Below are 22,205 nucleotides of genomic sequence, written 5' to 3' on the forward strand. Positions count from 1 at the left end.
CCCCTCCCTCTCCCCCTACCCCTTCTTCTCCCTCTCCTTCCCCCTCTCCCTCCCCGTTTCTTCTCCCCCTCCCCCTAACCCCCCCTACACTCTCCCCTCCCCTTCCCTTCCAAGGGAATCTCAGGTATTACATACAGATTGTGTTCAACCTTGCCATGTAACCAAGGATGACCTTGTCCTCCTAATCACTCATCCTGTCTCTATCTCCTCTGCTGGGATGCCTGGCTCAAATCAGGTTTTTTATAGATTGGAAATTCTCCTAGTGGCTTCTATTAGGACCCCCACTGCCAGAATCCACTGTGTTCCTCTTAGGTCTATATGTGGTAGGAATAAGAACTCCACATTATTATAGAAATAATGTAATAAATGTTTATCTAAAATGAATACATTTAATAATGTATTCTCTTGTCCTATCTGTTGGATTCAAGCCCAGGTCTTATACATCACAAGCATGTGATCTACCACTGACTTTATCCCATGCCCTTCTTGCTGCTTTATGATGGCAACATTAAACTTTTGTGTAACTTCTTTCCTATAGGATCCATGGCTCGTTCTTTGCCACCTTTGTGAGATGAAGGTTTGAAGACAGACATTTTGACCACTTTGTGCTAACAGATTTTTTTTTTTTTTTTTTTTTTTTTTTTTTTTTTTTTTTTTTTTTTTTTTTTGCTTAACAGGCTGTGGTGGAGAGATGTCTGGAACCATGGGTTCCTTCAGCAGCCCTGGGTACCCTAACAGCTATCCTCACAACAGGGAGTGTATCTGGAACATTCATGTGGCCCCAGGAAACAGCATTCAGCTCACCATCCATGACTTTGACGTGGAATATCATGCAAGCTGCAAATATGACTCCTTGGAGGTAGGAAGTCAGTTTGGTTTCTCTCCTAGGGATGCCTGGGGATCTTGAGTAGATGCAGCTCACTAGCAGCAGCAATTGGGGGGGGGGGTAATATGAGCAAAGAACAGGGAAGGAGAGCCAATGGAAGGAATGAGCCCCAGAGGGTAGGCTTGGTTTGGTCGCTTTTACGGATGCATAGGAGGCTAATTCATCGGTTCCCTATCTCTGGTCCCTGTTGATAAAAACTGTGCTTGGGCTCTTTAACAGCCCACACTTCTACTTCTGGCCTGAGGAATCTCCCTTAGAGTGCCACAGACTCCTTTTACAGCAGCAGCTGCTGTCTGGGAGGGTCAGCATGCCACAGCTGCAGCTGCTGCAGAGGGCTGGTTTTGTTATTTTGTTATTTGCTTTTGTTGTTGTTGTTGTTGTTGTTATTCAGTGTGGCCTTTATCTACAAAAACTTTCCAGTGTTGCTTCAAGAGTTTATCTCACAAAATTAAGGCAACCTTTGTGAACATTGGGCCTTAAAGCTTATTATAATCAACTTGGACCTATCAGCAAAATTGGATGGTTTCTAAGCACTCACAAATTCCCCATTGTGTCAGCTCTGGGGACTTCTATTTCACATAATTCTACAGCTAATAACATGTAGACTCCATGAGGTTGGACATTTGGTTTGCTCTATTTTCTCCTCTGTTCATAGTGCCAAGCATGTGACATAGAGTAAGCACCTCTTGCTTGTGAATGAGCAAAAACATCCAAACCTCTGACTGACAAGTGGTAGTAAGGTGCATATGGTCCATAACGATTGTACACAACCACATTCTCACTTGAAAGTGAACAGTCCCATTAAGTAAGAGGACGATGCTGTCTACTTATAGTAATTTTCAATATCAACTCTCAAACTCTCTATGGTCACTGGGATGGTGGCTGTTATAGGATTAGATGATACTGACCAAAGCTTCCAGTTTCATGTGTCCCAGGGCAAAGAAGTGGACCATATAAGTAAACACAGAGAGAGTTATTAAGAAAGGGAATTAAGAGTGGGCTAGTGAACTGAGGGAAAAGCAAACCCTTGAAAGTGCTGAGTCCAGAGTTCATTGCCTTCATAGGTCATGTACACTGCCCAAGCCTCTCTCACAGTTGGCTACCCCGGGCTTTACTTAGACATGCCCTTTTCTATACAACTAGGAGGGGAAGCATTTCAAGGCTTTCTCTGCCAGCTGACTTCTTCCACGTGCTAATCTCCATATAGTTTCCTCCAGCTAGTAAATGGAAGGCCAATGGAATGAACCTGGTTACCCCTCACTACTCTGCCTGGATCAAATGAGATAGGCAGAGGATTGAAAAGAGTAGAGAGTACTTTATGGAAAACTTTAACCCTTAAAACTTATGTAGAAAGAAGAAATGGGGCTCTCAAGTTGTCCCCTAATGGTGGGTACAGTCACTAGGAACTGCATTCCAGCACCCCAGTTCCCTCTACAGAGAGACAGTGGTAAGACAAAAACGAGTCAGAGCCAAAGCTGGGGGGTCTTGGGTCAAATCCACTACCTTCTCAGCGGCAGTCTTGCTACTATGTGATGCCTCCATCTTACAGGAGGAATGGTGTTTAGGAGAAACAAGGTACCCCCCCCCAAAAAAAATTCATAGCTTGAAGAAAGACCACAAACACTAACCCGTGAGATGCTGAAGCGGTTCCTCTACCAACAAGGATACTGCATGGTTGCATAAATCCCATAACACTTACAAAAGGCTAGCCACAGATTCTCTGTAGGAACACGCTCTGTTCCAGGTTTCAAGCCCTTCATTTTCATATTCCAAGTACATGTGATTAGTGCCCTCTTGGCAAAATGTAAATGGATTCATTGTGCTTTGGGCCTTGTCACACCCATTACGTGAGAAAGCAGAGATAGGGGGTGCTCTCTACAAGCAGCCTCTGGAGCAGAGGGCAACAGAGACTCCCTGGGCAGCAAATAGCACTGCTGGGGGGTAAGTGGTCCTATGCCAGCTTAGAGATGTCTGTGACAAGAGGCGGCAGCCTGCTTGAGTTTACATGTATTAAGACTAGCTGGCAGTTCTGTGGGTTCTGTGAGTTTTGTTAAGAACATAGTTTGAATGAATATGTCAAGACTCCGAAGACTATAAAGAGTAACTCCTTTTTCATATCTCTGCCAGTGCTCAGCTTAGATGGAAGATTCTGTAGTCAGTGTTAAAATTGGCATGAGGAGGGTTTTTGTTATTCTGTTTGTTTTGTTATTTTTTTTGTTTGTTTTTTGCTTTCTTTTTCTTTCCGTAGTCACTGACAATACATTGACAGTAGGTTTCTAAATCTGTTATCCAGATGGGTGTATGATCCAGAAACAAGGCTAACTTTCTCGACTCTCACACTTACTTTTTTTTTTTTAATCCTGCCAAGCATAACCAAATAAAACATATCATCACTAGACACTGGACTTTCTGGGGTCCACTAAGTTTTACCAGGAGCCATTTCTTCCCCCTGAAGAATCACTGTCCTGAAAGCGGCCAGTTGCACAAAGCAACCACCATATAGCTACTCATAACCCCGGAATGCTGACTTGATCTTCAAACTAAATGGAGCTAACAGAGCAGAAAGCAATGTTCAGAACAGATTAACACTGCAGGCTTTGAAATACTCCCCACCCTGGGCATTTGCTAGAAACACACTTTAATCTCTGATCAGCACACCATTTCTTCCCCCCACAGGGTTTAGTCACCCGCTGAAGTAGAATGAATCACACCCTGAAATTCTTTCCATCCTTTCCCACTTCTGACCATAAGCTAACTATCAGTTTTATTTATGGGCACCAAAAATTGCCATTCTGTTGTTTTGGTTGTGGAAATCCCGGGCTGATTTTGTTTTCAGTCTCCAAGAGAGCTCTGTGCAGAACCTGGATCCGCATCTAGGAGAGGAAATCCCCTCCCTGGCACAATCAAACAAGACAATTGCCTGGTGTGGGCAGTTAGCACAGCCAGGGTCTCTCAGCAATGGTCATTTGTGAGTTTAGCCCAGCGCCAGGGGAAGCAAAGAATGTCAGAAGTGGGGTTGTTTATTCCTGTGGTGGTTCCTAGGCCTTGCAAACTCATAGCCATTATGTTTATGATCTCGAGGGGATAGATGAACAAGAAAAACAAAGATTACTTTGCCGCCTTGTAGGTTTCTTTGTCAGCACTATGTACTCTGGAAAGAACTGCTGCTGGTTGCACTCCCTTGATTAGGAGCACAGGCTGCCACTGGCTGCATGTGCTAGAGACTGTAGCCTGAGCTGGAAGGAAAGACAGACATGGGTAAGGGGCTCTTGACAAGATAAGCTTCCGTTCACTTGGGTGTTTGTAGAAGGGGCCAAAGGAGGCTCTTCCTGAAGCCCTGCTTTTTATGGCCCTTTCAGGACCTCACAAACAGTAAACATCAACTCCTCCTAATGAAAGTAAGCCCAGAGCAGTTGCTGGCTTCATTCCTTTGCAATTACTGGCCTTATGCTCAGCCCTCTGGGAAACAGCAGTTTCTTCTTACTTTAATTCCTACTTTGCTGGGGGGAAGGGAGGGTGGATTAATCAGACAAAGAAATCATTATAGATTCAAGTCGTGTACTTCTCCTCCAAAGTAGGTTTCTGTTCTCACTGTCTCCCCCAGGGAACTCTTCATTGAATTCCCCATCAGTCAGCTGAGGGCTTGGGAGTGAGTAAGGAAGGGAGGGAATTCGGGAGGAGCAGGAGGAGAGAGGCCCAGTGAGAGGTGAAGGGTCGAGGCTGCCCATTGAGACATTATCCAGAGCTGCTTTACCCAGGGCTGCCATCCTGGCTGACTTTGGCCCTGAGTGCTGTATAGGACTCAGACACGAACAAACATGAAAACTGTCATCCAAAATGGCCTGTCTTCTACAAAGCAACTTTGATGTGACCTTGGAGATGGGAGTAGGGGTGTCAGTGTCTTCTCTTTAAGTCTTCTCTTCCCTTCACCCCTAGTTCAATGCACACTTAAGAGACGTGTTCAGCATGTGAGTTCTGCTGGAATAGGGCTGAGGAAAGGAAACCCTGTTCTGTAGAATGCACCCCTGAGCTGAGGGATCCCAGTTAGTCATACAGCTGGACAAATTTAGAGGTATCCATGAGAGTTGCAGCCATATGGGACAGACTTGGAGGGTTTCTACATGGGAGGTAGGAGATCCTGGCCATGCTTTTCAGTGCAAACACAGGAGAATGCATGTCACTCCTACGATGTCCAGAATACACATTTGCAGGTTATATTTTGACTTCCTCTGAAGAAACAAACCTGTTATGTCTCACTCCTAATCTTGTAAAATATTCAATTTTCAGGGTAGATACAATTTCCTAAAAAGTATAACTAGAGAATCAACAGCCTTCAGTGAACTCAACACTCAAAAGCAAAACCAGCTTTCACCTGAGATTTCCAAGATTTAGAAAAATCAGTTTTTATACTGTATTATATACAATGTCTCTCCAGAGAAAGCAAGACTCTCCAGACCTATGAGAAAGAAGAAAGCAAAAGACAGGGAAGATTCTAGAATAATCTGGGTGGTCTGCATCTGATGAAGCAGATAGGTACTTTGTAAGTGATTGAAAGTATGTGTTCATAAGGCAGAAGGAGTGTCAATAAATACTGATTTCAGGTTTAGTTCATCCAACCAAGAGAGACTGAGTACAATCACTAATCATAATCAACTAATCAAGAGTTGGTTGCAAAAAGGAGCTCAAAACAGGGCTAATATGTCGAGATGTATCTTTTAACTAAAGTCCTTTTTTTTTGCATCCTTCTTAGATCTACACAGGTCTTGATTTTCACTCTCCAAGAATAGCGCAGTTGTGTTCCCGATCACCATCAGCAAACCCCATGCAGGTCTCCAGCACTGATAATGAACTAGCAATCCGATTTAAGACAGACAACTCTTTAAATGGAAGAGGTTTCAATGCCTCGTGGCGAGCCGTCCCTGGAGGTAGGTGAACATACGGAGGCAACCTGAATGCCTTTGAGCTGAAGCCTAGTTGAATTTTACAAAATTATTAGAAGACATGAAAGTTATCCCCTGATGACATTGGGAGTTCTCAAGTAACCAGTATTGCTTTGAGATACGGTCTTCCTTAAATATCGTGGCAGGGTTTAACTTTCTAAGGATATGAAGAAGCCAGTCTATGTAAGAGCAGAATGGAGGTGGTTGGAGAGACTTGTTAGCTGAACACACAACTAGTTCCTATTCTTCAGGTGACATCAGTAAGTTGTTGGAGATTGGTACTAATGCTTTGATTCAATCACGAGATCCTTGTCTCCAATTGGTTTTTGATCGATCAATAAAGATGCCAAAGGCCAATAGCTGGGCATGGGGTGGGACATTTATAGTTGCATGGGTAAGATGCAGAGAAGAATGGGAGATTCCCAATGACTCCAGGAAGAAAGATGAAATGCAGGAGCTACAGGAGATAAAGCCAACCAGCCATGTGAGATTTCAGGTAAATGGCATAGCAGGGGAAGGTTTAGAAGTCCCCAGCCTTTGAGGTAACCAAGGAAGGCATTTAAAAATAAGCTAATGTGTATGTCTTTCATTAAAGGACCAAAAATAGCTCCTGGGCGGGTAAACATGTGCTATCTGCCAGGGGCCAAAGCAATGTAGCAAAACTTCCCAAAGCAGTAAGTGTCCAATTACATCATGCCGTAGAGTAAGTTATGGGTTCTTAGGAAATGTAAAAAGAAATAAGCATTAAATTTGCCAAATAGAAAATTAAGTGTTGCAATACTGATTTTTCTGCACAAGATCTCAAGTTGTCAAAGTAAGTTGCTTATTGCAGATTTTAAATATTAAACATTATATCACAACGTGTTTTAGTAGACACTCAGGTCTGGTGAGGTTAGTGGTATTTATGGAATGGTTACTATATCCCTGGTACTTTTCTAACTAATAAGGATTATTTCATTTAATATTTACAGTTTACACTGTGAGAGGTATCTCTTGCATACCTTCATCTTACAAGCACAGAAAGGAAGCTTAGAGAACTCATTGACTTGCCCAAGTTCCCATGGCTCTACGCTACAGCAGAGATGTGACATGAGACACCTTAAGTCACTTCCTTAATGCCAAGAGAGTATGGAGCTGTGTGAAATCTCTCTTAGAGTGAATTACATATGAATTTATATGTATAGTGTTCATATAGCCCCACTACCCAAAAACATTGTTGAAATTTTGTATCAGTTGCTTTGTATTATCATAAATCCAAGGAACAATGATTTATACTGACAGATATTTGAGAACACTGTAAGAATTAAATACAACTTGTGTAATGCAGTCTACCTAGAATATTAACAATTTCAGAGCCAGACATTAAGTAATTTATAACGTCATAAGCTATTGGACTATGAAACATTTCAAAGGCAAGGGTGATTCTTAGGGTATATGTTTGAGGGAACAATAAAGGGATACTTTATGGACCATGATAGCATGAATTCACCTGTACTTAGCTTTATTGCTGTTTTTATTATTTTAAGACAGGGTCATATATAGACCATGCTGACTGTAGACTTTCCATGTAGTAACAGGTAACTTTGAACTTCTGATCCTCTTTCTCCACCTCTGGGTAGGATTATGGGATGCATGGCTGTGCACAGTGTATGCAGAACTGGAGTTTGAAACCAGGTTCGAGTGTATGTTAGACAACCATGCTACCAACTGAATTATAGCCTGCATTATTATTTTAATTAACTTTTGATGCCAATATTTATAGTATTTAAAGCATTATATTAGTATTATCCATGTTTCCTTATTTATGTTGGGATAAATGATTTAATATGCATGTTTAGTTCTTTGAAGTTTTTGGCATAGAACCAATACAGTAGTCAAGCCACGTAGGGTCCTGGCCATCCGTGGTTAGCACCAGATTCCTTACATTTTTATATAACAGAGGATTCTTTTGTGGCTAACCCGTGTCTCCTACTTGCAGGTTGTGGTGGGGTTTTCCAGGTTTCCAGAGGAGAGATCCATTCTCCAAATTACCCCAATAACTACAGAGCTAACACTGAGTGCTCTTGGATCATTCAAGTTGAAAAACATCACCGTGTTCTCTTGAATATCACTGACTTTGACCTTGAAGCTACAGATTCTTGTTTTATGGTAAGTAACAGAAATTTGAAACATGGATACCACTATAGTGTGGACGAATTTTGAGGGTAAACTTATTATAGATGTTTTCAGTGTCAGTTCATAGGAGAACCAATTCCTAGCAACTTTAAACATAAAGACATTGTTTGTTTTTTTTTGCTGTTGTTTTTTGTTTTATTATTATTAGTTATATTATTATCATTATTTGCTTAAAATCTGATCAGGAGAGATTTGTTCAGCAGCTGTGCTGAAATAGCTCCAGTAGCCCTATCTCAGTCCATTATCTGGCAAAAAGAAGGGACTCTGTGTGTGTGTGTGTGTGTGTGTGTGTGTGTGTGTGTAGGAGATGATTTTTACAAAACCCTTTTATGCCCGTGACTGGCAGTAAACTAGATCTGGGAAGCTGTGGACAAATTTGTCATGACTAGTTTAGATAGGTTATCACTAAGCTTCCGGGATCCCAGGAGAGTTTTACTTTTCTTATGATCAGAGTTTTTCAATTCAAATCCATACTCTTAGAGTACCAAAGAGCCTGGGAGGTTGGGGATCAGAAAGGGATGCAGCTATTAATGGGTTTTATGATAAAGTGCTTTTGCTGCTACCAACAGCTAAAGCTTCTGACTTGAAGTTAATACGCTGTCATTAATGTAAGAATAAATGAAGTATTCTTTATCTCTGTAATTTAAAAAGTTTTGGGTGCTGATTTTTTAGCAAAAGATTTTCCATGTTTCGTTTGTTTATAGGTATTTCATTGTAACATAAACCAGGCTTTCTTGGTTAATGGATCTTCCTATTTTAGCTTCCTGACAGTTCCTTACACATATTCCAGCTGGCTAGCTTCTTTTGAATTTGACTCAGGAAAGCCCAAAATATTTTCTGTCCTTCAAAATCATCAAGTCTGATAGTGTGCATTTTAAGTATTATTTTCCAAGGCTGGATCATTAGAAAAAGTTCATTTGACTTATTGTTACATATTTATACCCTAAACAAGCCTTTAGAGTCAGAGTGGGCAAGGTATTGTATGTAGGACATCCATTCCCCTTGATGCTAATTTGAACGAACTCTCCTGAAAGGAATACTTAAAAGTTGGATGACATTTAAAAACATCTTTCTAAATGTAGCTGTGTCTCATTTAATATGTGAGAGGAAAGTGAGCACAGAATTTGGAGCAGCCTTTGCCTGTAAGGGCTTTGATCATTCAGAAAAAGTCAATAGTACTTCTCAGACTTCTAGAGCAATGAGGACAGGGAGCTGCAGGTACCAGACAAAAGTCACATCCTAAGTAATATGAAGGTACAATAGTCTCCACAGGGACTGCTTCAGGCTTCCAGTCATCTGAGTATCCCCACAAATCTCAAGTTAGGGGATAAAGGAGAACGAATCTTGTGTTGCTTATATGTTTAGGTATGGATAATTGGAAGAAACACTCTAAAGCCTTCTGAAAGGGAAAAAGAATCATCTTAGACCCCCTGTTTTCATGTGCAATAGCCGGCAGCTTGTCACAGGCCTTCATCTACTTGACAGGATACTATTATATAAATGAGACGCAGCAGAACAACAAACAAAAACAAACTTGCTGGCACGCCAAATATTGAGGCCACTGGACACATGGCTACTAAGCTCCTGAAGATAAAAATCAAACTAAAATCTTTCAGTAAAGAATTGCAAACTATAAAAAGTCAGTGCAACCATAAAAAAGAACCAACTGATTTTAGAACAAAAAACAAACCAAACAAACAAACAAAACCATAATGCCTAAACTGAAGAGTCCATAATATTTGAGAAAATTAGATTAAGATGAAGTGAGAAATAAGGAACTGAAAGATAAATCAAGATAATGAACATGAAGAAAAGCACAGGTGAATAAGGGAGGCACAGACACATGAAAGAGATGCATAGAAACTCCAGAAGGAAAAGAGCAGAGAATAAAACAGAAGCTACATTTTGCTAACTAACGATAGATTAAGACTTCTGAAATTGAGTAAAGATAAAAAAAATTTATAAAAACTATTCATCTCACAAACAGAATAAACAGGCATTTATAAAAACTATTCATCTCACAAGCAGAATAAATAGGCATTTATAAAAACTATTCATCTCACAAGCAGAATAAATAGGCATATTTACTTAAGAAAAACTTAAAATGAGGGGTGGGACGGGGTGGGGAAGACTGTCATTCAGAATGTTACAGACTAAATGCTGACCTCTTATAGCAATAATTAAAGCAAGCAAACGAACAGAAGGTAAATGGAATTTATGTTCTGGTTAAAGAAAGAACTTTTATAGGCTTATAAAAATTCTTTATAAGCAAAATTAAAATAAATATTGATTCAAAGAAGTGTCTTCTATAGAAATTTGAAAGGGCTAGAAGCATACTGTTTACCCATAGACTTGGGCAACAGGCAGCTCTCCATCCCCCCACCCCCCACCTTACCATCCATAGTGTAGCCTTCTCCATCCATTCCACAATCCCTTGAGCTCAACATGCAGATTGTGATAAGGTCAAAACCTGGGTTAGAGGCACACCCAGTTTTGGAGTGCTTTTCCTTTCTGTGTTCATGAGATGATTTTTTTCCATGGACCTTGGGGGCAAATACACAGACAAAAGTTTGTGTTAACTACTGACATGTCTCTATGCACAGTAGGGCTTGGCTTGACCAACCATAGCAGGAGAGAATGGGCAAGAGGATGTGAAACCTCAGATAGTATGTCATCAGAGGATGGAGATGGGCATGTAAACTGGCAGACAGGTGCTGGGTGGGATGCAGCTTGGCAGATACATCAAAACACAAAATGTGATCATTTGAACACATTAGCAGGATGAAACAGCCTAGGCAAGTAGGCAGAAGGGTGCTGAGAAGCAGGTACTCTAAAACACTTGACAAGGCATAATATTAAAAGCAAACCACACCAACACTGAAAGTCACCATAGTGCAGTGGCCCAGACATCTAATGTTTCAGTAGGATGAACCTGGGTCTATCCCAGATGTGGTCATTACTAGCTGTGCTGCTTGAGAAGAGTGTTTCACTCAGCTTTAGTCTCATTAACTTGAATAGGTTAATAAGAGAGATTCTGTCACATTTATTGTTGGGTTATTTGAGAAAATGTGGAATACATGCTTGCTGTCAAAGAGAAGCTTCTCAACTGTAGACTTTGGCATGTTTCTGTTACTGATGGCACATCTGATTTCAGGCAAGTATGTTCAACAAGCAGGAGAAAAGGCAGCATGGAATGCTGGGAAAATCACTGGGCTTAAGAGCAAGTAGGTAACTCTTCATCTCTGACTCTGGGCCTCAGACTCCTTAGATGCAGAAAGTTATGAGTCTTCCTTATAGAATCCCAGCTGGCACTTAGTATACCTAGGACTCAGCACACTGCCATAATCATCACAAAAAGCAGCAGAGGATGATTCTGGGTCCTGGAAGCTTTCACACTGGAGGTGGCATTTAAGTGACAAGTAACAGAGATCATATAGTGAGGCAAGGGGTGAGGGAGGCTGCCAGAGAAGGAAGGATGGAAAAATAGCACATGGACTTCAGAATGGGAAAGACAAGCTCTATGCCTGGAATGTAGACAGTTGTTAAGGAGCATAGAGCCCAAAGCCAAAAGAAGACATCTAAGTTGAATGCTCTACTGTGCCTTGGTTAAAAAGAAGAAAAAAAATTAAGAAATTATAGGTAGAGTCAGTCTATGAACATTTTCCATATAATAGAGGAATAATTCACTCCATATTGTATTTTACACTGACTGTTGTAAGGAATAAGTTGGTAGAGAAAGAAAAAGTTTCAGTAAAGACTATCGAGAATCAGAGAGAAATGCTTGAGTGGTAAAGCCTTACTCTAGGCAGTTGTCTTGAGAATTGAAACAGGTACCATTCATACTGGAAATCTGTCATGGTAACCAAGAGGAAGACTCATGGACCAGTTGCATGGTGGAAAGGGGATGGGTGACAGAAGGTGGAGTTAACTATTTCTGGAAGGAGGATGTGAATGACAAAGCAATCAACTGAGTAACAAGTTGAGCTATGTTGGGTTTGATAGGAAGTGTTTACATGGCTACCCTATAGAGTTTGGTGCTCAAGGTGGGGGCCTTAAGTGGAGATATGTATATATGTAAATGTGGTTTTTGTTGGATGGTTCTTAACATAATAGGAGTAAGTATGATCACTTATAGGAGGATTATGTAAATTCTTAGGGGTCATGTCACCTATCAAGGGGCACAGAAAAGCTAGGAGAACAAGAGAGGTTAGTCACAGAGACACCTAGGGTGGAGCTGAATATAAAGAATTGGTGGCCAAAGGTGTCACACAAACTAGAAATGACAGTGTAATAAGAATGGAAACAGAATCACTGCTCAGTGTGGATAGTTGGTGGAAGACTCTAGATCACATCAGGATAGAAAGTGCCAAACTTCTTGAATGTTCCATAGAATCATAGACAAGATATAAATGACACGGAAGGATAAAAGGCAATAACATGTGGATAAAAGAAATCAACAGAAAATTATATTTTAAAGTCATTGAAAAAAATGTATATATATATGTGTGTATATCTATATCATCTATATAGCTATATCTATACATCTATATGTCATAGGAAAACTATATATACAACTTTATGGTAAAAGAGTAGCCAAATATAAGAGACAAGAGTAATGGTTTGCAGTCATGTTACCAGTATACAGTGTTAGGGTTTTAATCTGAGGTATCTCTCAAAGGCTAATGATTCCAGTACTTGGTTTTTAGTTGTGGTGCTATTTGGAGGGCTGTGGAGCTTTGGATGTTGGTGTGGGCCAGCAGATGTAGGTCACTAAGAACATCTATGTGACTGTTATACTTGTTCCACATTCTGAATTTGTTGTCTTCTGGTTTGTGCTATATGAGTTATCCAGCTCATGTGTTCTTCACACCTGAGATGGAGCCTCTCCACCACAATGCTTTTTCTGTTATAATGAACTGAAATGGCTGTGAAACCATCAGCTGAGTCAAGGCCTCCCTCCCTTTAGTTGCTGTCAGATTTTCTGTTGCTCACCCAAAATTAAATAAGGCAGTGACCTAGACAGATCCTATAATTATATGTCTTTAGAATGAAAAATTAGAATACATGCCCTATTTTTTCTGATTTATACATTTATGTTGTGAATGACATAATCTGTATAAGCTAAGTCATTGTTTCTTATATAATTTAGAAACCAGCTTCACAACATCATTAAATAAGAAGAAGGTATACAAGTAAATTAGTATAGAGATCTGCTGTGCACACTTGCCACGTACACTCGATTGTGGGAACAGGAGGACTACAGAGGTTTGGAACCAGTCCGGGCAATGCTCTGGTAAGGCTATAAGCCTGGCTCCAAGATATAGTTAGTTATCCAAAGATTCATGAAGGCCAGCATTGAAATCCCAGCCATTTATCTTTATGACCAGATGGACACTGGATGTGAAATGTAGCCCAGTGTCCAATACCTTACATAATAATCTTAAGCTGTAGCTTAAGCTCATACAAAGCTGATCATTCATTTTAGAGACACCAAAGTTAATTCCTTGGTCCTGGTGCTTACACAGAGCCATTAGCAAGGGGAAAAATAACAGCAGCCAATGATGCTTTCAATAATGGTTGTATTCAGGGCATTTTTAGCAAAGCTCAAGTGTACCATCGATACCACGGTAAACTGTGCTTAAAAACAGGGACAAGTCATTCTGTTTTTGTGAAAATGTTGTAATTAGGATGATTAGACCGAAAATATCAACAGTCATTGGGTCATGAAGACACTGAATGCTGAAGTCAGGGAACATTACGAATCATTTAGTGTCATCTCCATAAAAATCTCTGTTAAAAAGAAAGAGATTAACAGGGCCTATGTCAAAGTTCAGTATACATGAATAGCAGGCCCAGTACTCAGAGGTAACCCTTATCATACATACTCCCTAAAGTAAGAATAAGTATTTTGGTAAAATATGAAAGTTGTCTTCTATTTCTGGTAAACCTAGACTTGAATTATCACTGAAAGAAAACATTTAAATATGAAGTGGAATATGTCCTTGTTAAGATGTCAGGAGGTCTATATTCCATGGACTAGCTGATTAACTGTTGCTTCATTCACTCAGTCTTCATTCATTCATTCATTCATTCACTCATTCTTTCAATGTAGGTATTGATTATGAGCAGTGACCACTAGGCTCTTGGTATTGAGTGGGGCATATCCCACCCACTCTGCCCTTGACCTAAGGATCTTAGTTTGCTATGGGCTCTGGGAACCTGGGACGTTAGAGAGGAACATCCACTTTGAACCTGAGCTTGTGAGAAGGAAGAGGGAAAGGAGGTTACAATGGACAGTAAGGGCAGTATCATGTCAAAGTCTGACTCTCAGGACCTCTCATGTTCAGCCTCTGGGATGTAAGCACACTGGGGTTTGAGTGGCAGTCTCAGCTTTCTCTCTCTCTGTGTACAGATGACAGCTCATCTAGAAGGTAGGGCAAGTCCATCAATAGCCCCAAGCAGGAGCACCAGGAATGAAATTCAAACTTCAGCATGCGGAGGAAACAAATTAAAAATTAAAATTAGGGCCATCAGCCAAATACAACCTTCCCTCTTTAGTTGTTCCTATCAGGTGTTCTGTCGCTGTGACACACAATTAACTAAGGCAATAAATTAATACATACCATCCATCTTCTTTCATAGAACCCACAGCAGTCTGTACCCATAGGCGGCAATCTGATGCATGGATTCCTCCTAAGTGACACACTGTGAATATATGAGTGAATGAGTCCTTGCCATCTGTACTCCTGCTGGGATCCATGCATTTTAAGATTTGCAGAGGACACTTGTGGGATTGTGCCACAGTCAGCTGAGTCCTGACACTGTTACTGACATAGGACCTCATCATTTTGAGCTGCATGAGGACTTTAAAAACATGGCACAGACGTACTGTCTAGAATTTCATTCTGCTATAATGAAAAGGGAGGGAAACTGATGTCTTTCAAAACTTCTATTAAAATGTTGATGTTCCCACACACAGCTGACCCACACTGGGCTTCACATAATTTAGTAAAATGTCTGTGCTTCCTGCTCGCCTGCTTTCCAGCCTGGCATTAGCTCTCCTCTGGCTTTGGAGAATGATAAGTCATGAGTGTTTAATGCCAGGCAGTTAGGATCTGCTGGCTGGGGGTGGCTCTGTGCGGTCATCAGGGGAAAGTGACTCCATTATGTTTTCTTTCCTGAAGGCTAAGTGTTAAAGTGACCTCCAACTGCCAGTTTAATTGCTTCATTAGAATTTCTCTTCTGAGCCTTAGGTACTCTGGGTCTGTAAGTTCTTATTGATCTGGGAGAAAATGGCTTGTGCTCAGTGTGAGAAGGAGGAGGAGGGACAGACTGAGGGGGGAAGGGAGAGAAGGGAGGGAAGCTGAGGGGACACCTAGGGCCCCTGAGAGGCTGACCTCCGTTTCCAGCAGCTTCTGTGCTCATCGCAATGGAATGTCTGCCTTGTGAGAATCAGCGCAGATTAAAAAAGCAAGCAGAGCACAGGCCATCTTGCCTAATATTTGCAAAGAGTAATACACTTGGGCAAACAGCTAGAGAACTGAGGAGGAGGAGGAGGAGGCAAGCAATCCCTAACTGGTTCAGTTTAGGTTGTTTGTTTTTCCTGAAGCTTTTGGTGCCTATCTAAGGGAAAGGAAGCCAAGTGTCTGATCTGAACTGAAACAATCCAGACTAGAGCCTCACTGCAACACAGCAGAGCCTGTTCACATTATCTGCCCACAGCACCCAGGGCTCAACAGAACAGGCATCTAAGGCAGGGTCCATCTTTATCTTCCCCTCCCCTTCCCCGTGATGCAGCCCATGATATGCTTACTTTTAAAACACAGTCATTTCCCAGAGGGAACCAAAGGGAAGCAGGAATAAATAACAGATAACTGGAGTTTCAGAGACAGAAAGGACAACAGTCTTCTTTAAATATTTACTGTTTTACAATGAATCTAGGACAGTCACCCTCCCCCCCTTCTCTCTCCTTTTTAGGCCCACCCCATTCTCTCTCCTCTTCTCTCCCTTCTCCTCTTCTTTCTTGATTCCCATCAGACATTTTAGGTTGCACTGAGCTGCTTGAGCAAGAGCTTTGAAATGTTTGGTTTGTGACTCACTTGTGATAGTCTGCTTAGCCATTTCCACGCCCATGTCAAATGAATCTCCAGTAGCTATGCCAAAGCAGAGCAAGGAGTTGAGCTGAAGCCACAGCTCTCCGTTCATGGGCCAGGGTATTTATCGTGTTTGATGTTCATGTTGGCTCAGTGTTCTTAAACACTTCCTTCTTGAGGGATATTTACAGCCCTGCTCACAGACCCCTTTACATCTCTTAGTCTTCTGAAAAATGTGAAGGCTGAGTAGCATAGTACACAATATCAGCTTAGGAACAGGAGTCCTGAACTGAGATGGAAGGTTGTTAATTTAACTTGGTTTTCCATTTCAGAACAGTATACTGGGAAATATCACAAATGTGGAAGTCTAGCTTCCTTCCTCTCTTCTCCCCTCAAAAAAAAAAAAAAAAAGCCACCATAAGGAGTCATGTTTCCATATCCTTCCCTGATTACAACTATGACTCTCACAGCTTGGACCACATCCTGAGAGACTCCCTTCTTTGTCATCTAGTACTTCCTCTCTCTTGGAGCCAGATTTGAAGCTGGGAATTCCATTAGCGGCTATGCTACCACATATAACATGGAGGTGGCTCATGAGTTCTCTGTTCTCAAGGTTGATTTTGTGCCTTGATATTGTATAAACTAATGACACAACTGCTCCAGGCTATCAGGAGGTTCTGCTGTGCATCAAGGATAGAAGATATACAGAGGCATCTGGAAGAGTCTAGAACAGGTAGAAAAAGAAGCAGACTGAACACGGCCAGCAGACTAGACATAGCCAGTTCTATCTGCGAGAGAGGGGGAAGTAACAGGAGAGAATAGAAAAAGTTTAGTGAGGATAGACCTAGGTTATAAGAAGTGGGGGAAGGCAGGAGACCGGGAAGAGAGCATTGAAATGTATGACAAATACTTGTGAATAGGGACATTGATATCTAGAGGTGCCAGAGGTGCATGTTAATTGGAGAGCTTTCTGTCTCTTTTGCTTGAAGTAAGGGAAAAGAGAAGTAGAGGGAAGCTGGCTTCACAAGTTCTTGAGGAATGCTGGTTTTTATTGAACTTCCAGAAACCCACTTATTATCCAGGTTGAGCCCCTTTCTCGATATTTGGAGTGCCTTTTGGAGTTTGGGGAATCCGAGGTTCCTTTGGACCTGACAGATATGAATAGTTCTTTTACCCTCCCCTTCTGTATATATTGCCCTTCTCCATGTTTCTTTTACTTTGTTAAGATTTTATTCACTTAAGCAGAGACATGAGTTGCCAGAGTTCAAATCTAGTAAAGAGTAAGGACCAGGTGGCTACATGGAGTCAGGACAGGAGTGGCAGGCTGTGCTGTGCTAGAGATCTGCACTTAGGCCCGGGAAAGGCAGCTTACAGTAACTATCATACCCAGGTCCAAGAGCACAGGCAGATTTAGCAGTCAGGAGTATAAATTTTAGGTTTATTTCTTAGCCTACACACTGGGCTGTTTGTTAGACACCTTGAAAAATTAGCCATGCTGGGAATGCAGTGCCTGTTCCATGGAATGCATGACAGATGTCAAACACTCTGAAATCCACAAGGAGACCAACACAAGACTTTCTAAATGTCCCTTTATTAGTCAGGGTTCTCTAAAGGAACAGGCTAGATGAAATTGCCAGTTAGAATGAGGGAAAGCAGGCAAAAGGGCAAAAGTGTCCTTCTTCCTTATGCTCTCATGTGAGCTTCTACCAGAAGGAAGGTGTGGCCCAGAGTTTGAGTGAGTTTTATGACCTCAAATGATCCAACCAAGAAATGATCCCCCTCACAGGTGTGCCCAGCTGCTGGGGTCCTTGTTAATTCTAGATGAAGTCAAGTTGACAATCGAGTTCAGCCATCACAACCTTCAAGGATCCCCTATTGCAGTCTTCAAAACGCAGGAAGCTCCAATGATTATCTTTCTAAAAGGTCATGGGGAACTCATATCACTTCATAGAACTCTGGCCTCTTAATATTGAGCTAAATGAATGCAGTTTGATTTACCTTTCCCCTTTGTTTAATGATAATCAATATGTTGTCAGGAAGAGATGATTTGTACTGTTCTGTGCTACTATTAACTATTTGATTCCAAGTCATTTACATTTTCTAAGTCTTTTAAATTTCCAAGCTGCAAAATGAGGCCATAAGAACTGATTTACAAACTGTTTTGGTGGTGCTTATAGGTGCCGCATACTGTGATTTCACTGTTACTGCCAAATTTCCCATTACTGCTACTTCTAGCATGATTAGTCACTCTATGTTAAAGGTCCTACTTATCACTTTACATCGTCGACCTTCAGAACACAGAACTGGATCCTGAATCCTCAGCTCTTTGCCCATGATCATCATTAAATCATAAACAGTCTTCACTTACAAATTTTAAGATATATGGGTTTTTTTCAGTCTTCAATGGATCAACCTAATGAAATTAACATTTTAAGCACACTTTTATGTATTAATTTTGTGTAATGTGGGTATGCATATGGAGGTCAGAAGACAACTCATTAGAACCGTTTCTCTCCTTCCACCATGTGAGTGGATCCCAGGGCTTGAACTCAGGTCATCAGGCTTGTCTGCAGGTACTGTTACCTGCCGAGCCATTTCACCAGCCTTGACCTAACACATTTGACCATGCTACAGTTGCATTGTTCTGCTATTTCCCAGAAGACTTACAAATGAGGGAACAAAAAGTAGAGTGCCACAAGTGGAAATAAAAGCACACACTATACATTCCCAATTTCTCCTCATGCAAAGCTGAACTTGGAAGTTTTAGAAAGAGAAGTATATGCTACTGTCAAAGTTGCAATCCATTTTCGCCCTGCAATCAGGATGAGCTTTGGGTTATAAGTGGTGACTGATAGTTGATCATGGTCATCAGGTAATCATGAGCCGTTTAATCACTTCTGGGTCATGAACAGAGCAGAGCAGGTATTCCAGGGTACAGTTCTTACTAGCAGCCACATCAGTTACATGTTCTTCTGTTCTCAAGGGTAGCCATCAATGACTGCTTATCTCTGATGTAATCTGCATACCTGAAGGGCTGCTCAGCTTTCCCTTGTTATACTTCAGAGACAGCATATGGTATAGTGGTAGTTGTTTGGAGACTGAACTGAAAGATGACACAAAACCAAGTCAAAAAGAAAAAAAAAAAAGTGATCAAAGCAAGAGCAAAATACTAAGACACCCAGAGGAGGCTTGAGGCATGAGGAGAAGAGACAGAAACAAAGATACACCAGAGCAAACTGACAGCATACTGATCCACTGGGTTGGGAGCTAGAGGAAAGATTTAAGATGTTTTGTCATAAAGATTTGTGCTCTTTAATAGCTATCTGTTACACACCAACATATACCTGAAACTCTCCTAATTCTTTTGACTCATTTACTTCTCCCAAATAGTATGTGATAAAGACTCATATGAATTCCATTTCACAGAGTAGGTGGCTGAGTAATGATTAGGAAGCACAAGATAGGGAGGGACGTGTCCCTCAAAGAGGAAGCATTACCTCCATTATTCCAGTCCCACATCGAAGCTAATTAAAGATATTTTGCTAAATGAGATTATCTTTCCATCTAAAAATAATCTGTCATCAATATTTCAATAGATCATATAGTTTGTTAATAATGAATACTTACATCAACATATCATGTACAACAAAGTAAAAGATTTTTATTGCATTTTCTCGAATAGCCATTCTGTAAGACTCTGAATGTACAGCCCCTCCTCCCAGAAATGTAAATGTCACCCAGAAAGGATGTAAGTTTCTCACTGGAATGATTTTCTTCCTAATGCCACTTGATGTATGATGAGGGGAACATGTATTAACCTGGAGATGATTGACATTTAGTCAAATTTCATGATATTGAAATGTCAAACATGAAAATTCCTAATCCATTAGCTCAGTTCCTGCTCTGGCTAGGGCTGAGGCTATGCAAAGAGATGACATATTGTATAATGTATCTAACATACTCTGGGCTGTGGGATAAGTCCAAAGCCTTGGCCCGACTTATCCTTCCCCACTTCTCTCACAGTGCCAGAGAAAGGCACCTGGGAGCTGAGTATGTAGAGTTGGCTATGCCCTGTTTGACTGTACCCCTGCCACTCTCTCCCTGGACCCAGAATATAGAAAATCTGTCATGAAAACAACCATGGGGTACCTGAAAGGAGCCATACTTTCACCCCCTGTGATGAACTTCTTCCTGTTGAGCCTACTTTGGTTTTTATAATCCGCCTCTTGTGGGAGAGGGCAGCTTCTTCATAGATAGATAGATAGATAGATAGATACATAGATACATAGATAGATACATACATAGATAGATAGATCTCCAATGGTGATACAATTGCTAACTCTGCTTTGGGAACTAAGTAGAAATAAAGGACCATACATATTGATAGTTTTATGGCAGTAGAGTGTTAAATAAGCATGAACAGCATTTCTCATATATTCTTTCTTTAAGTGTTTCTTTATAACTTTGCAAATTAAAAATTGAAATACAACACCATCGTCTTAATATTGCAAAGGTTGAAGGCACTCTCAAGTAGAATTGATATTTCAAATGCAGTTTTAAATACTGACCCATTGATAGTCTGAGGCTTTGGAATTTTACCAAATGATGATTAATATGCATAAAATATTTATTTATATAACCAGTGTTTTATTATTATAGGCCACTATAGGCTTGAATTTATGATATCTTCCAAATTCTGGGGTTACAAGGACATGACAATAAACCAGCTATCACAAATACTTTAAAAGAAGCAATATTATATAGAATTTGATGAGTGAATCTTCATGCTCACTAGCTGTGTGATCTTGGATGAGTTACTAGCTTACCTTGGATAGGGTGTGATATCATAACAAGCACATCAGTCTTACTTTATTTTAAAGAAAATCATGTTGGTGCACTCCAACTTGAGGCATTTGTAGTAGTGCTTATAAAATTACTACACACACACACACACACACATTTGGTGTGCTATTGGTCCATAACTTCAGTTCAAGTACAAAAATCTCAAAGAGGCATTGTCTACATTGGGTTGGCCTATGGACATGTTTATGGAGGATTTGTTTTAATTAATTGACATAGCACCAGTCCACTTTGGGTGGCACCATTCCTTAGGTAAAATGTTCTGAACTGTATAAGAGTAATCAAGCTGAGCACAAGCAAGGAGGAAGGGGCTTTGCATGCATTCATTTCTCTCTACTCTTTTCTTGAATGTGCTATGATTAGCTGTTTGAGGTTCCCGCTATGACTTTTCCACAATGGTAGGCTGTAAACTGGAGTTATAAACTGAAAGAAACCCATTTCTTCCCTAAATTGCTTATCAGGGTATTTTAATCACAGCAGCAGAAATTAAACTAGAGCTTTGTTATCTTTTTAAGTGTGGACTTGGAGAGGTTCAAATTTCTATTATTTGGGAAGTTAGAATATACCTATTAGAGTCTAGTATCTTACCAGAGTTGAAGAAATTAAACGAATTAGGGGGTGTGTTTGTGATAATTTATATGTTGCTTTGGCTATTATTTGTTTAAAAGAAGCAATCGGACTGGAAACAAGGTTTATTTATTTTGCAATTCTCCTTATACATACACAATTTAATTTGATCATAATCATTCCTCAGAACCCCTCCCACTTGTCCTGAATCCTTCTTCAAAACTTTTTGGATTTGTTTGTTTGCTTGCTTGCTTAATAACTGTATAAATGGACAAAATGACTATTCCATGGTATGGTGAAAGGGAAGGATTTTATTGTATATGTAAGAGAGTGAACAGCTAGAGGCTACTGGAAGAGTCCAGAGCACAGAGAGAAAGAAGCAGACTGAATATAGCAGGCAGACTAGACCTGGCCAGGGCTATCTGTAAGAGAGGGGTGAGGAGCCTAGGTAGAGAATAGAGAAAACAGAGTGAGAGAAGCAGGAGCAGATCACAGAGAAAACGCATGGAGGATAGCAGGTCTATAAAGAGAATGGGTAGCTGGGTCATAGGGTTGTAAGAGCTGGAAGGAGTTTAGGAGTTTAGAAAGGGTTGTAAGCAGTTTAGAAAGAGGGGGAGGGGAGAAAGGCTAGCTCACTAGCATGGACTTTGAAATGTGCAACAAGCACCTGGATACTGAAAGAAT

At 40.7% G+C, this 22,205-nt stretch overlaps 1 protein-coding gene across 2 annotated transcripts in view; it reads left to right on the forward strand.

Annotated features, from left to right (window-relative positions):
* Nucleotides 1-22,205, forward strand: part of Cubn (cubilin) — a 206,258-nt gene that overhangs the window by 95,807 nt on the left and 88,246 nt on the right. For both annotated transcript variants that reach the window (XM_028764871.1, XM_028764872.1), the window contains exons 29-31: nucleotides 678-859; nucleotides 5,637-5,811; nucleotides 7,805-7,974. In XM_028764871.1, the coding sequence (XP_028620704.1) occupies nucleotides 678-859; nucleotides 5,637-5,811; nucleotides 7,805-7,974 (527 nt within the window). The remainder of the gene's footprint in view (nucleotides 1-677; nucleotides 860-5,636; nucleotides 5,812-7,804; nucleotides 7,975-22,205) is intronic.

The sequence above is a fragment of the Grammomys surdaster genome, unplaced genomic scaffold, assembly GCF_004785775.1.
Source record: "Grammomys surdaster isolate TR1022 unplaced genomic scaffold, NIH_TR_1.0 146, whole genome shotgun sequence".
NCBI lineage: Eukaryota > Metazoa > Chordata > Mammalia > Rodentia > Muridae > Grammomys > Grammomys surdaster.